The sequence below is a fragment of the Rissa tridactyla genome, chromosome 1 (genome assembly GCF_028500815.1).
Source record: "Rissa tridactyla isolate bRisTri1 chromosome 1, bRisTri1.patW.cur.20221130, whole genome shotgun sequence".
Lineage (NCBI taxonomy): Eukaryota > Metazoa > Chordata > Aves > Charadriiformes > Laridae > Rissa > Rissa tridactyla.
Window position 1 is genome coordinate 179,400,717 of NC_071466.1, and position 14,751 is coordinate 179,415,467.

The 14,751-nt window shown below is 39.2% G+C and overlaps 1 protein-coding gene across 3 annotated transcripts in view; it reads right to left on the reverse strand.

Moving 5' to 3' along the window:
- The window catches only part of LGR5 (leucine rich repeat containing G protein-coupled receptor 5), a 96,763-nt gene that overhangs the window by 34,138 nt on the left and 47,874 nt on the right, over positions 1-14,751 (reverse strand). For all 3 annotated transcript variants that reach the window (XM_054188459.1, XM_054188458.1, XM_054188457.1), the window contains exons 3-4: positions 10,461-10,532; positions 8,793-8,864 (exon numbers count right to left, since the gene is read on the reverse strand). In XM_054188459.1, coding sequence (XP_054044434.1) covers positions 8,793-8,864; positions 10,461-10,532 — 144 coding nt within the window. The remainder of the gene's footprint in view (positions 1-8,792; positions 8,865-10,460; positions 10,533-14,751) is intronic.

Consider the following 14,751-nt stretch of genomic DNA (forward strand, 5'->3'; position numbering starts at 1 on the left):
GCAGGTCCTATAACTGGATTACATATCCTGTAAGTGCTCATAAGAAGTACTGCCTCAAGTGCTCTTTTGTTATCTAATCTTTTTAAAATTTCCAAGTACCGTTTTCCCTCTTGCAGATATTAAAAGGTTTCAGCAGTGGTTATGTTTCCTGTCATACTGTAGGTAATGCACACTGATGTATAAAGCATTGATCAAAATCACTGTTTTCAGCCAATTGTTTCACATGTGTTGATGAAAGTTTTGGCACTTCCAGAACTAAACCCATTAACTCACAAACATGACCCTGTTTATAATTGAAAATATATAGATAACATGTGGTGAGTTTGAAAGCTGCTATTATATTCCAGAGAGAGCCAATTTAGAGAAACAGAAATCCTTGATCTCTTCTGATAGGCAGCATGTAAATAAAGCAGCCAGTATGAAATTCACCATGAGCTCACTTAAAATGTCCAAACCTTTCAAAGTAAATGCTTGAGCTATGTGGCCTGTATCCCACTGGTGTTTCCTGTGGCATACTGTGAATGCTACAACCATGTGCATAAATTATGAAAAGATATTATTCATACAGAATTGTAAAAAGGACTCATTTATTTGTACTCTGGAATGGGTGAAGGTAGATGTTTGAAAAGCACGTGATTTGCATTTTTTTATCAGTTCAGTATGACTGGATACCTAGTTTTATGCCATTGGTAGATTTATAACGGAATATATGTTTTTTTCCTCTTTCTGAGTCTTCTGTCAAGAGCAAGCCCAGGTACAACCTGGATGTACCTTGTGATCAAGAAATTCCTCAATGTCTTGTTGGTGTGTCTTGCTCATTCATTCAGGGCTAAATCAAACGCTAGATATGGGATCAGGAAGGAGATTTCTCCCAGGTCATTCTCCCCTCTGAAATAAGCAGCTACTACGAGGATTGCCCCTCCTTGGAATGGATGAGGGCCTGAATACAACAAAGGGACCGGAGAAGAGCAGAGCCACGAAAACAGGTACAGAAGTCAAGGACAAAATATTTCTTCTGACATTTAAGATTAAAATAGGAAAGGTATAACTAAATGAATTGGGGCTCTATGTAACAGGCAGGGGAGGCAGAGAAGTGAGCGCACACGGCAGATTAACGAAAGCGTGCTCTCCTCCCTTTCCTACCGCCTTGCTCCTCTCCGGACCTGTCTCTGTTATGCAGAGAGCCGCAGCCAAGCTACTCCACAAGGTGTGGAGCAATGATGGAAAGAGGTTGGGGAGGGGGCCCGTGTGGAGCGGGCGTAATGGGCAGGAGGCGGTCACCTGCCAGCCCCATCATCTTCAATCGCGTTTCTTCACAGGAGTTGGGCTAAAGCCCCATTTAAGTAATGGCAAGTAACATCAAAACTGGCTCTGAAAAGTGGATGTAATGAAAATATAGCTGGCTATTGTGAGCCATGCTTTTCAAACATGGCCCCTTTACACAGGATATCCCCTTCAGTCCACAGGGGAAAATGCTAGGGCTATTGTAAATGCTTAATTACAACACACCAGTGCAGCAGTTCCCACAGCTCACTTTCAGCTCTGCCCTTGTATGGGCTTCTACCGGACTGATACAGAAAACCCTGTGTGGCAGCAGCAAGATCAAAAAAGAAAAGTCACAAGTCGCGGTTTAGGAGCATTTGTTTCTGTCCCACTGCTCAGTTTCACATGGGGAGGTCTCTGCAGCTCTGGGAGTTTCAATTCTTAGTGTTTCTCTTCATAGCCAAACATGCTGCTCAGGTGTTCTGGTAAACCTCCATTCAAGACGGTGGGCCAGGTTGCTAGCCCATTGCATAAAGCACAAACAGCCACTGAAATGCTGTTTTTATACAAAGATAGATTGGCTCTGATACCAGTTACCCTCAATCCCTGCCGGCGGGAAAAAGTGGGGGCCAGCAGGAGTTGTTGGGTTGTCCTAGGAATCTGGCTGCACACTCAGATCAGGAGTCCACGGCTAGACCAGCACATTTGGTGTGGCTGGGAACGCTCCCGGGTCCCGCAGCCAGCTGGCTCACAGTGGCCCGCGCTATGCCAGTGACCTCTCCTAGCCTCCCAAATGAGATGGCTGTATGCAGAGCACCGACTGGGGACGGTCCCAGGGGCGTGAGAACTGCCAGATGGCCCCGGCAAAAAGTTCAGACAAATGTTAATTGGCACAGGTCAAAAGTGTGCCAAGGACCCTGTTAACAGTGCAGCAGGACAGACGGTCATGGCCAGTGCCTGAGAGCACTCTGAAGCACTGTTTGCTTTGCTAGGCTGGCTGTAGCCACAGTCTGCCACTGTACGGTGTCCAGGAGGATCTCCTCGGAAATCTAGTGTGAGCCACCACGCTGCTAACCACTCCAACAGCGGGTCCTTGTCCTCCTCCCACACGTGGCATATGTCCTGGTGGGCTTCAGCCATGCAGGATGATTTTTGGCTAGTAGTTCTGAGGTTGAGAAATTTTTCTGTCCCTTGCAAACACGATAAAAAAAATTGCTCAGAAAAGAGTCAGATGCCCAGTAGCTTCTACTGGATGAAAGAAAATGTCACTCCGTGGTCTGTAACTGCTGATCTGGTTCAGCCAATTTTCACCCGACTTTGAAAGCAACTGGTCCCACAGCTGGTTGAGTTAGGGACTGCACACAAATAAAATAGTAGCACATGCATTTTAGGGAACCTTGCACCTCTGTCTTCCTCCCAGTCATTTATTAAGCTAGAAAAGTGTCTGTGACTGAGAGCGGGGGTCTGGTATTGTACTAGTGCTACACATCTCAATTACTCTTCTGTTATCTACTATGACCCAGGGCCCTAGTAGCTCAGATGGTTAAGACATGCAATAAAATGAGAAGATTGCAATGGTGAGTTTTGAGACATCTTTGCAAATGTGTAGACACATGCTTGATTTTAAGCTGTGGGAAATTCCTCCTCAGGGAGTTTGTGGGTACCTGTTGAGGTACCTGGTTTCCTCAGAAGGATAGTTCTGTAGGCTTCATTATCATGGGGTGTAACATGGAAAACCACACCTAAAGCTCCTGCCTTTTCATGAAAACAGTTCTCTTGAGAGAATGTGATTTCATCAAGCTTGATGAAATCTTTTAACTAAAAATCAGGATTATTAACACAAGCATCAAAATGGAAAAAAAAATTGCTTGAAGTTAACATTTCTGAAAAAAAGGCTTTTTCATTTCAAGCCTGAACTGGAAGCATTTCAGAACTCTGCCCTCAAAATCTTCAACTCTTTGTTTGGATTAAGAATGGAAACTTCTCCTGAAATGCCAAATATTTGGAGGAGTGAGGAGAAGATGAAAAATCCATTTGCTGACCTGTTCCAGACAGGCAATTATTAAGAACATCCAAGATGTTCTAGATCATCCTAGATAATCTCTTATGTTAAACTTGGTATCACCATCAGGTGCTCCACAAATACTGAAATACCTTAAAAATAAAATTTAAGCAATTTAAAAAGTCTGTTGGGAAATTTGAAACAAATTTAATTGATACTATTTTCTTATCTTGTTACTCGTAAAGTCAAATTAATTTGCTTCACTAAATTCCAACTTTGCAGGCTGTCAAGGGAGAAAAGGTGCGTTTATTTTTTCCCCTCTATCAACTGTTTCCAGCAGTTTGGAAGATGGGCTTTGTTGTATTCTGCCCTATTTTCTACTATAAAACATTTCTTTTTAAAGGGCCACCTAAAGAAAGCAGGTGATACAGTAAATAATGCTTGCTTTTAAATTCCCTTCATGACTTGTTTGGCACGGGCAGTGAAACAGCACCCGATCTGTTCTCGATTTTGACTATTTCTGGGTCTGACAACGCAGCAGTAAAAGCTGCTCATTAACAATGATGTCAACAAGCAAATGAACAGGGAACGAAGTTTCATCTGTAGTATTCACTGCAAAGGGTCGTACTACAATAGTACCAATAAAACAACAGCAGAAGCTTTGCTTTTCCATCAGCAACGCCAATAACGCTTTTCTCCTTTATTTATCAACATGCGCAAATGGAGATCTGCAACTTATCGGTTGCTAGTAACAGAAAATTTTTGATAACATGTTCAGGGAAAAAAAATTATTGGTATGTCATTGCCTGCTTTGCCAATCCCTGCTTGTTCAAAAATATTTAAATTATATGCCAATTCTGGTACATCAGGGATGTCATTAGAAATGACATGACAATTATACTAGAGAAAAAACCCACCTACTTAAACAAATACATGCATTAAATGAAAAAAATGGACAGAAAACAAGCTGTTAATTAACAGCAATATTTGAAAAACAAATCAATATACATATGTGAAAAGTTTTTGGACTATACAGGTATACTCCAAATCACTGAAACGCTTCTTGATTTAAAAGCAAAATGGAGGTATTGATGCTGTGGGAAACAAAATCCAGAGACCATCTGCTTGTCGTTGGTTCTGAAGAAATACATTTGCTCAAGGTAACAGGGAAGACAACATTCAAGTGATGCTTCAAACTCTGCTGCCAAGATCTAAATTGTAACACAGAAGTGATTGTGTGTTCCTCCCTTTCAATCACGGTACCTGCGAACGTGTTTTACTCTTTTTGGCTTAACAGAAATAAACGCTATTTGAATTCTCAGGACTGTTAATTCAGATATTTTGTATTCACACTAGATTTCAGAGGAAAATTATAGCCCATATAATAAGTTGAAGATATGCTTCTGCAGAACTTGAGGATCAAAACCACATCTTGCAATCAACATGTTCTGGTTACTTCCTTAAATCCTCCTGTCACAAAGGGAACTGGAGTCCTATGCAATCACTGTCCAAGCTCTGGTAGCTGAACTCATTTATTAATCAATGTAGCACGTCACTGTTGTTGACTATTGAACTACAAAGACTTTTATAAAATTAGAGAAGATTTTAATGTTGTTTAATCTTATTTTTTGCTTAAGTGACAGAAAAAAACATTGCTTGTTTTGAGGAAACAGTACAAAGGTTTTCTCATAGGTTTTTGCTGTTGAAGATGAAATTCTCAAATCGTAGGGTTTTCTGTTTTTTTTTTTTTTCCATTTATCATTTTATCATATTTATTGAATAATGTCAGCTGTCTGAAGAAGACTGATCTATTCTAGACGTCGGCCAAGCCTTAAGACACGCAAATCTGTCAAGCCATTCCGCATGCTAACAATATTACAACTTGGACAAGGAAGGTGGAAGAAATTGTTGCTCATTCCTGCAATACATCAGTTCTTGTTCTGTGCGACACAGGCCATTTAACATGAGTTAAAGTATCTATCAATATTTATACCTATACTGTCATTTTTGAGCCTGGAACTAGATAATAAGGAGAGCCTATCATTCAGAAATACCTTTCTGTGCAAAAATTTGTGGTGAACTTGCATTACGAGTGAACATGGAAAACTTGTGTGTGCATATATATACCCCCATATATTGTGCATGTACAATTTGTGCATACACAGTTATATATATATGTTTATATAAAAATGATTTTAACGTAGTACTCTTTACATTGATTAAGGTAGCAAGGCAGTTAGTACGGCTTGCCCCTCTACATGACTGCCCTTCTTGAGTAAAACCACAAAAAGCAGAGATTTGAGTCCTGTCAGCACTTTTCAGTTTTTTGCATCTATGCTAACCTAAAGCAAAGGGTTAATGAGGCTTCCAGAAATCGTGCCACTTGCATAGTTAAACATAATAAATACATGAAGTTGCTATCTTATAGGAACTGCCTTTGTGAAGGCTTTTAACCTCTTATTTACACTCTTGAAAAGACCCCTGCTATTTCAAAGGTTTCAAGAAATAATTCCTATTGTAAATCAGAAACCAATGCAAGAACCACCTTGTGAACAGAACATTCCTAGACTGTATGAAACAAGAAACTGAATCTGTGCACACCTTTATCTGACAGGCACAACCCAGTTTAAGCAAACAAAAGAATAATAGTTTTCTTTTCCTCAAAGAGGTCTCTTTTGCTGGTGATCGTCTTTCAGGTGATAGTAGCTTTTCTGTACAAACCCATATCATTCCATCTTGGGTCTGCTACACAGCTGTCTAAAGGTTTCTACTGACCACTCCTATTCTTCTTCGGTTTTAATTCTGTCACAAAATATCAGTCCTTTACACAGACTGCACAAACTATGTTTGGTTTACGTCTTCAACTTCTTCGCCCAAGGAAAAAAATATTTGCAACAAAGCCTGAGTGAGACTGTCATTTTGTTTAGAAACTGCACTGAAAATTCAACAGTCTCTTTCAGAGTAACAAAGGAACTCTTGTTTGCTTGGCTTATCGTGTTTTGGTCCAGATTGTGTATAGAGTGATGTGATCTCAGCAAGATTTTTTTTTTTTGTTTGTTTAGCAGAAAGAAAATCTAATATAGTCACTAGACCAGCATTTTCTCATGACTTTTTCAAAGATCAAAGGAAAGAACCGTAACCTCAAAAGTATATGCCTGAGATATTTCAGTCTGTGTCTGGTCAATAAAGAAAAAAGGCACTGACCAAATAACAATTATAAGATAATTAATTCTTAGGGCTGTTTCACCTTTAGAAACATTAACGAATGCGTTGTATATTAAGGAGGTACGTGTTGTTCAAGACGGACTTAAGAACCTGGGAATTAATACAGTATAATGTGTGTCTGTGTAGTGGTAAGTTATACACAGATGACATAGCTTTGCTGGAAATCAATTCATTTCATTAATTCTGTTCTTCAGATTTTGGCTGAACTGAATGTATGCAAAAGATGTTAATGTTCTGGTGGAACTTCTTTATACACAAAAAAGGAAGAGAGCATGTTCAACACAGTACATTTCTCAACCAATCTTAACTCTAGCCAGACTGGATAGCTTGGTATAGATGCTCACTGTATCCTTGTCACTGTTTGACTTTTACTAGTGACACTGGTGATGACCACACACTGTAGCAACACTTTTTGTGATAGTTATTTGAACTTCCAGATTGACTTCCACATTTGGATCTCGGAACTTTTTAGGAAAACAATTTTATTTCAAAATAATTCTGTGAAAATATAAGGTGGTCAACCAAACCACAAAGAGTCAGATGACATCTTACTCTCTCCAAAGAACCTGACTTTTTATCTTCAATTATATAGATATTTTATGCTGCGCATTCAAAATCATGAGATACTTCAGAAAATTTAGTCATCTTTTTGTATCAGGTGACCGTGGAATTCTGTGGATAATTCAAAAACATATTCTATTTTCTGCGTCCTGCATTGAGACAGCAGGCGTGGCCTCGTGGTTGCAAAACGTGAACTGCAAGTGCAGCAGAAGGAACTCAAGATACTCGATTGACTGAACAAGAATATGGCAGATGAATTTCAGTATTAGATAGGTGTCTTAGTGAGGTGAGGCACTTAGGGAAAAAGCAATTCAAACTTTACATGACAAACTCTTGAGGAGCTACTAGCATGCTAGGAAGAGATCTGCAGTTGTAGTAAGTACGAAAATAACAGCTCAGTGTTCAGTAAAGGTTAAAAAAATTAAGCAAACTGAAGTTTGGGGAGTTAGTAGGAAAGCGAACAAAAAGGCATACATAATTCTCCTCTATATATCCATGGTGTGCAAACACTTTAAACGGGCTGTGCAGGTCTGATCCCTCTTGACTTCTCTCAAATCAAATATACGAGAACTGAAAAAATGTTCAGTAAGAGTGACAAGGATGACCAGAGGAAGGGAATAGCTCCCACATGAGAAACAATTCTAACAGGCTATGTCTGAAAAACATGACTAATGGAGATACAACAGAGGTCTGTAAGAGCTGGCATAGCAAAACTGCTGTTTCTATTTTCTCCTGATGCTGCGCTTAGGGAACATCAAATGTGGTGGGAGGTTCCAAGTAAGTAACAGGAGGTACTTCACCATGCTTACACAGGGCTAGCTGATCAGCAGATATTCTGCCACAAAAAATCATGATTGTTGCATTGGCTCAAAAAGCAATCGTACAGACTCTTAGAAGAAAATTCTTTAAGAGCTATTACATTCAAAGAAGCCACAATAGGCTCAGCGAGCCCCTGAATGCAAACCTCTGGCAGCCAGGACAGATTACCAAAGGAGTATTATTGTATTCTTTGCCAGACCTTCTAGTTTTCCTTTGGCAACTGCCATTGAAAACTGGACACTGAGCTAGGTCAGCTTTTAGCACGACCTGGTACAACCATCCTTATGTTATGGGGCAGAAGCACATCAAAATAATTTCATTCATACCACGAAGCAGCCAATCCTCACTCCTGGTCTAGCAGTTCTGGCAGGAGTTCTGTTAAAACTGAAACTCGTGGACTGAGTCAGCACGGCACAGTTCAGAACTATAAATACGGAGACCTGCCTGAAGCACAGAATATAATTAAGCATCCTCTAGTACACTTTGTTTCATGAGTTAATAGTGTTTTCCATACTGCTTAAAAAGAAAAAAATTACACCAAATGAAAAAAACCAAGGGAGTCATTTGGGATTCTTTCTTTTCCCCTGTAAAGAATCTTAAGAAACCATGGGAAAGACCAGTGCTCAAGGGACCATATTACTCTTGACAGACAGAAAGCATTGCAGAGCAAGGAGTGTCTTCTCAGACGGTGAACCAGTTTATAATGCTGCAAAGAAGCTGCTGGTGTCATGAAATTACTGGAATGAAATCAGTCACTTTTGAAGTTTAATTGAGAGTACAATTCTCTTGAAAAGCAGCTCAAAGAGAGTTAAAAGAAAAAGTTGATTCAGCACATTATTAAGTGATATTAACAGGTAATTAATAGGTAATCATACATTATTGTTCATGCAAGGATACAAGCTGATTTATCAAGTATACTCACAGAGACTGCAGGCTGCGCAAATTCTGGAGTGCTTCAGTAGGAACTTGGCGTAGTTGGTTATTCTGTAGCATCCTACATTGTGAGTAGCAAAAAACCCAGAATCAACACAGTAAAGACAATTTCTTTCGATTTACATCTTCTTCCAAGCTTACCTCCTTTGTACTGGTTCTACTTCAAGATTACAAACAAAGCAAAGCTGCACAAATACTCTGTTCCCCCGCCCCTGCCGAATGCCAGTTCTCTTCAAAGCAAATACCTGTAGCATATTAGCTTTGTTAGCAGCTACACATGAGCTTTGAACATGATTTTCAAAGCAGCTGAGGAAGTTAAAAGAATGAATCCCATTTGCTTTCAACAGGACTCGAGCTCCTAATTGCGTCCAGTGATTCTGAAATGGTCATCCTCATGTACTGATTTTGTTTTCCTTCGGAAGTGCTTCAGTTCCTTATTCTCATAAAGCTCTTGACTGACTCTTGAAATCCTTACTCAGGAAAATGTTACTATGGCAAACAGAACTTTTAACTGTATGAGTTTATGATTTGGTTCGAATAAAATTTTATCTCTGTAAAAACTGCTGAATTTTTCTCAATGAAATAAATTTTCTCCAACAGAAGGCTGCTAGCAATGACCTGACAAATCTCTTTTCTGAAATATCACATCATTAAGCTTGCGAAGATTGAAATATCACTTTTCATTTCAAAATAATATTTTCTTCCCTTTGAATATGGCCTAACGTCCTTGTTTGGACAAAGTCCCACATATATAAAAGGATTCTACATGGGTAAAACTGAAGTAGTACACGCTGCCTTCAAAATGAGGCATACTCAATGGGACATTGTAAATGAAATAATTTTTGGCAGGCCTAAATCTCCTTAGGCCAAAAAGAGCTACAGCTGGCCAACTTAAGAGTAGATGGAGTGGGAAACTCTTCATACTTCTTTCCCACTTAGGTATTTTTTCAGTAGAGCTTTGAATACTCTTACAGTAGCATCTGGCTTGGTTTGACGCTGCCTAGGAAGCTGGCGTTCTTGCTAATAATACGGTTTCTGTGAACTTTACATAGGCAAAGATCCCCTCTAGTATAAATATTATGAGATGTAGCCTGCTAATAATTTTAGTAACTATATATACCGTCTTACTACTCCAAATAATACAGGGTTTGTAATATTTTTTATAATTTAGCTTACTGTAATTAAATCACAATGAAAAAGATACAAAATACAAATCGCATTTTAAAGAACATGGTGTTGTACAATAATGGTTTCCCCCCCCAGGTCTCAAGAAAAGGAAAAGGCAATTTACCCCCAGTTTTGTGTGATCATGAAAAGTCCACTAAGAGCTTTAGACTTGAAATCGGAACTTTTGAGACAATTAAAGAAGCTATTAACTGGACCAATTTTTACCTTTGATATTGTACAGAGACATCTACTTGATGAGCAAGTTGTTTTTAGAATGCCATTAAAGTTTTCCAACTTTTGTGTTTAGGATATTTTCTATATGAAAAAACAAAGATTTAATGATGTTCATATGTATCTTCACTTCAGTTGAGTTGTTCAAAATGAGCTGATCAAAATATGTAATTTACTTGATCAAAACTTCACTGGTTAATTAGTTCCCTGGAGCATTTAGGAAATCAGAAATATATCAAACAACACACAGTTTACTTACAGCACTTTAAGATTGAAAAGGCCAGCAAATGCTCCCTTAGGAATGTATGTCAAGCCATTTCCTGCAAGACGTCTGCAAAGTTTGAAAAAGGGAAAGAAAGAGAGTGAATACTTTTTCTCTTCATGTGGAATTAATTTGGTTTTTAAAAAGTGCAATACAGCTATGTTTGAGCGGCTGATGCCAGAGGCAGTAGTTTAAGAGCCTTGTTTTGTCATTAATACACTTTTAAAAGCAAAAAAAAAGAGAAGCCCTTAACTGTACAGTTGATTTACTGACAGCTGGATTGCAGAGACGAAAATGCAATTTCACTGCAAACTGAGCTTATGGTTTAGAATGCACATCTAATTCTTTATATTGCTCTTTTTAAGGATTAGAGCAATCTCAGCAATTAAAATACAGATACACTGGCAACAATTAGAATAACTGGATTTACAGGCATGCACTTTTAGAATTGTGCATGTATGATGTCTATGCATATTTAACTCATTTGCACTAATATCAAAACATATCTACATAGTTACAATCACAGTTCATTTAAAAATAACTATATGTAAAACTGCTGTACTGGTGGAATCATAGTTTTCCCTGTGAGCAGATGTGTAATAGGTTAGCATAAAGTGAATTTGCTAAAATCTGTAAGGCTTTTTTTCCCTACTTCTATTGCATCTCCCTTCTCAGAATGCCTAAAAGTATTTTACAGACCTAGGTAAGCATAGCAAATACCTCTGTAGAGTGTGTTACTCTGCCAAAAATAGAAAGCATTCTGTAATATTTGTGTCTATGAAAGAGATCATGCATTTGATATGAAATAAAGGCATTTCTATGTTCCCCATCAGTGCAACTCCAAAATATCTTGTGTTCAGCCTCCTGACATCTCAGTTCAGCGTGAATGTGCTGTAATACCTGTACCCTAGCTGGAAAACTGACTGGTAGGGGTCAGATTCCCCATCAAGTTACTCCGTATCAGTAGAGCCATAGTGTTTGCTCTTAGCTGGCAACAAATGTGGATTGATACGATGCAACCCTCTTTTATCTGCAGACCAAGTTAAGCCGAGTGTAACTGATATTTCCCATCAGCTAAGATACCGCACACCAAAATTGCAGACAGTTACCATAGACCAGATGATTTGATAACAGAGTTGACACTTGATTTGGCTACTTAGGAAAGTCCACAGGACTAGACCCAGACCAAGCTGCCAGAGAGGAACATACAGCACTGAAGTAGGCACCAGAGTTGCCAATGCTGTTCATGGAAAAGGCCGGGGGCTTATTACTGCACCCAAAGTCCCAAAGATCCAGCAGTGACTGGCCCTTAAATGTTGTCTTCCTTTGGAGTTTAGTGGCCCCAAGCTAACTACAGGGTCCTGAGCACACCTTCTCTTTAGAATCTCTTTCATACAGAAAATAAAAATAAAAATAAAAATTGGGGCATAAAGAAAGAAAACATGATTCCAGATCCCAGCTCCAAAGACTTTTCAGGTATTTTCAAATTGTGGAAAAGGCTCTTCCCTCTACACACACACCTGCTGAGCGATGTGACCTGTAACTCTGAGCAAGTGGCTCCTCCTCGCTCTGTTAAATTAATTTAATTGTGCTCTGCAGAAGCACTCAGCTTCAGACAGAGCTGCTGAGCTTGTCTCACCTTGGAGTACACTGGAGTCTGATGCTCAGACATCTGAGAATTGGGTATGTGCACCTGAATTCCTGCAGGCAGATAAGTGAACCAAACCTGGCTCACTTTTGCTCTGAGGTGAGGCGCTCACAGGCTAAGCCTATGATTTTTCAGATGTGTAAGGGGCTTCTCCAGCTTCAGCTTTCACTCTGAAGAAAAATGGCTATGACTTCTGGGTTGTTGCTGGATCAAGGAGGTGTGTGCTAGGTTAGGCACACCAAACTGGGTCCCTGAAAGTAAATGCCATTTGTGGATCGCTGACTAGTAGGGGTTCAGGACCTATCTAATACTCATCTCAGTTTATAATATAATTTTTTTTGAAAGACTAAAGACTGCTTCACTCCCACAGCACCCTTTTGCTCTGCTATTTTAATGACATGACTGGACATGAGTCTGGACAGAAGCCTGGCATGAACCGTAATGTGAGGAGTCTGCAAAGCTTTACTGGAAAAAAACTAGGTACAGGTATTGAGATTTTCACTTACAGCTATAAGTTGTTGCTTTGAGCGTCATACATTAAGATTGAAAAAGAGCAGAGGACTAAACCCATATGTCTGAAGACTCAAGCTGGTGCTCTGTCAGGCCACCATCCCTTCTTGAGAGTGGCTGTGTTGCTGCAACTTTCCTAATTGTTGCAGTGCAAACTGCCAAACACACTACACATTCATACCGCCTGTTTGAACTGGAATACTCTTCTTAAAATGGGCTGAGAAAATCACTTTTTGAAAACAGACTGTCATAATTTTAAAGGCATTTTTATGAAATGTATATCTAATATATTTAGAAAGAAATACCTAAACACAGAGACGCACCAATACATGCTACACATCTCACTGACATTCAGGATGGTTTTAGTGTGACTGTACTGCACTGGGCTGTATTTGAGCTAGTCTCTGATGGCTAAAACTTTTCCACGTAACTTTTTTCCCTATTTCTTTTTGTGGCCAGCTTTTCTGTCGAACTGTCTTCAGGAGAAGATTTTTTTCAGAGTAAGCTGTTGTCATTCTGACTGTAAGGTCCATTTGGATCATCTGTCCACCCACAATATACCACCCTCAGAGCATGACGTCTCCACATGGCCCCAGCTGCAACACCTTTGAGAGGAATATCCAAGGCTGACAGACAGTTGTAAGCAAGGGATGCTGAGCCATGTTCCTGAGCTGTTCTGACTGATAGTTACATGCACTGTTAAACTGAGATGTATTTTTTTCCTCTTCAGGTTCCAACCCTTGTTTTATATTCTGCTTCTTTTCCTTTTAGATCACAACTTCTTAATTATTAAATGCCTTGTACAAACACTTTAGACAGATGAAACCATGTGTTAATCTTCTTTTCGGTAGACACAGCTTCTGCATTTACTACTGATGCCTTTTTCAAACCTCAGGTCATTTGTGAATTTCTGCTTTGAATATTTTTCAGTTTGGAAAGAGCTATCACTAATTTTGCAGACAGTGATTAATACTATCTTATATGATACTCCTCTGCTTATGCAGCAGCAGATCACACTCATCATGTAGGGCCCTACATATTTCAGTAGAGGGTTACATCAAATGTATCACAAATGCCAAATACATGCATGTCTGTGTAGTTCTCTCACCAAACGAACTAACAATGTCAGAAAAGGTAGACATCAGGCAATAATTATTTTCTATGTAATGATGTTGTCTGACCTTCAATCACCATATTAAATTCTTTTTCATGATGCACTTTTCATGATTTTCTGTGGAACCGACTTCAGGCAAACCACCTATTTATTCCCAAGGCTCTCCACGAGACCACTTCTGAACACTGGCACAACAGTAGCATCTTCCCAGCCCTTTGGAATTCCCCAGGATTGTGGCATTTGGTAAAAATCAGCAAAAATGATTCACTGGGATTGTTATCTAATTCTTTCAATATTCTTGGATGAAAGTTAGCACACCAGTTCTTTATGGCATGCTGCAAAGCTCATTAAGTTTGGCTTATTTGTTCCTGATCATTTTAATGCCTTCCTTGTGGGTTTTTCCTGCTATTACTGTGTTTCTATTCTCAGTCTTGGCATAGGTGAAAATTAATCCCCTTGTTGACACTACAGTACCTATCAAGTATCTATCAGGGTTTATGCTTCTTCACTTCAGGGACTGTGTTTTCCATTACTCTAAACTGTTTGAGGGAAGCTGCCCAGTATTTTACTGAACTTTGGATGGACTTTGGGTAGTGTTTTTAGTCCGGATGGGTAAATACCGCATTCCCTGAACAGATGAGGATGGACACACTATCTGTCCCTATAGTTCAGCATTTAGTTAATGATTTCCGAGAGCAGGAATGAACTAGCTTGTTTATAGCACTTGCATAACCAAATGGTTGGCCTCTATTGTCTGAACAACTTCCATTTGCAGTTTTTAAAAGTTGTTTCTTTTATTTCCAGCATTTCTGACATTACTTTAGAAATATCTCATTAAATACATTCAGGCTCAAATGTATCACATCTTTTTAATGAAAAAGTAACCAAAAGTACACAGCATTACTGATTTTGGAGCTTTGGATTTTTGAAGCTGCATTATTCTAGAACTTGACTTTACTTACGCTGCTTCATATAATCTTGCAAATTGATGGAGGCTGGAAATGTTTATGGGGAAG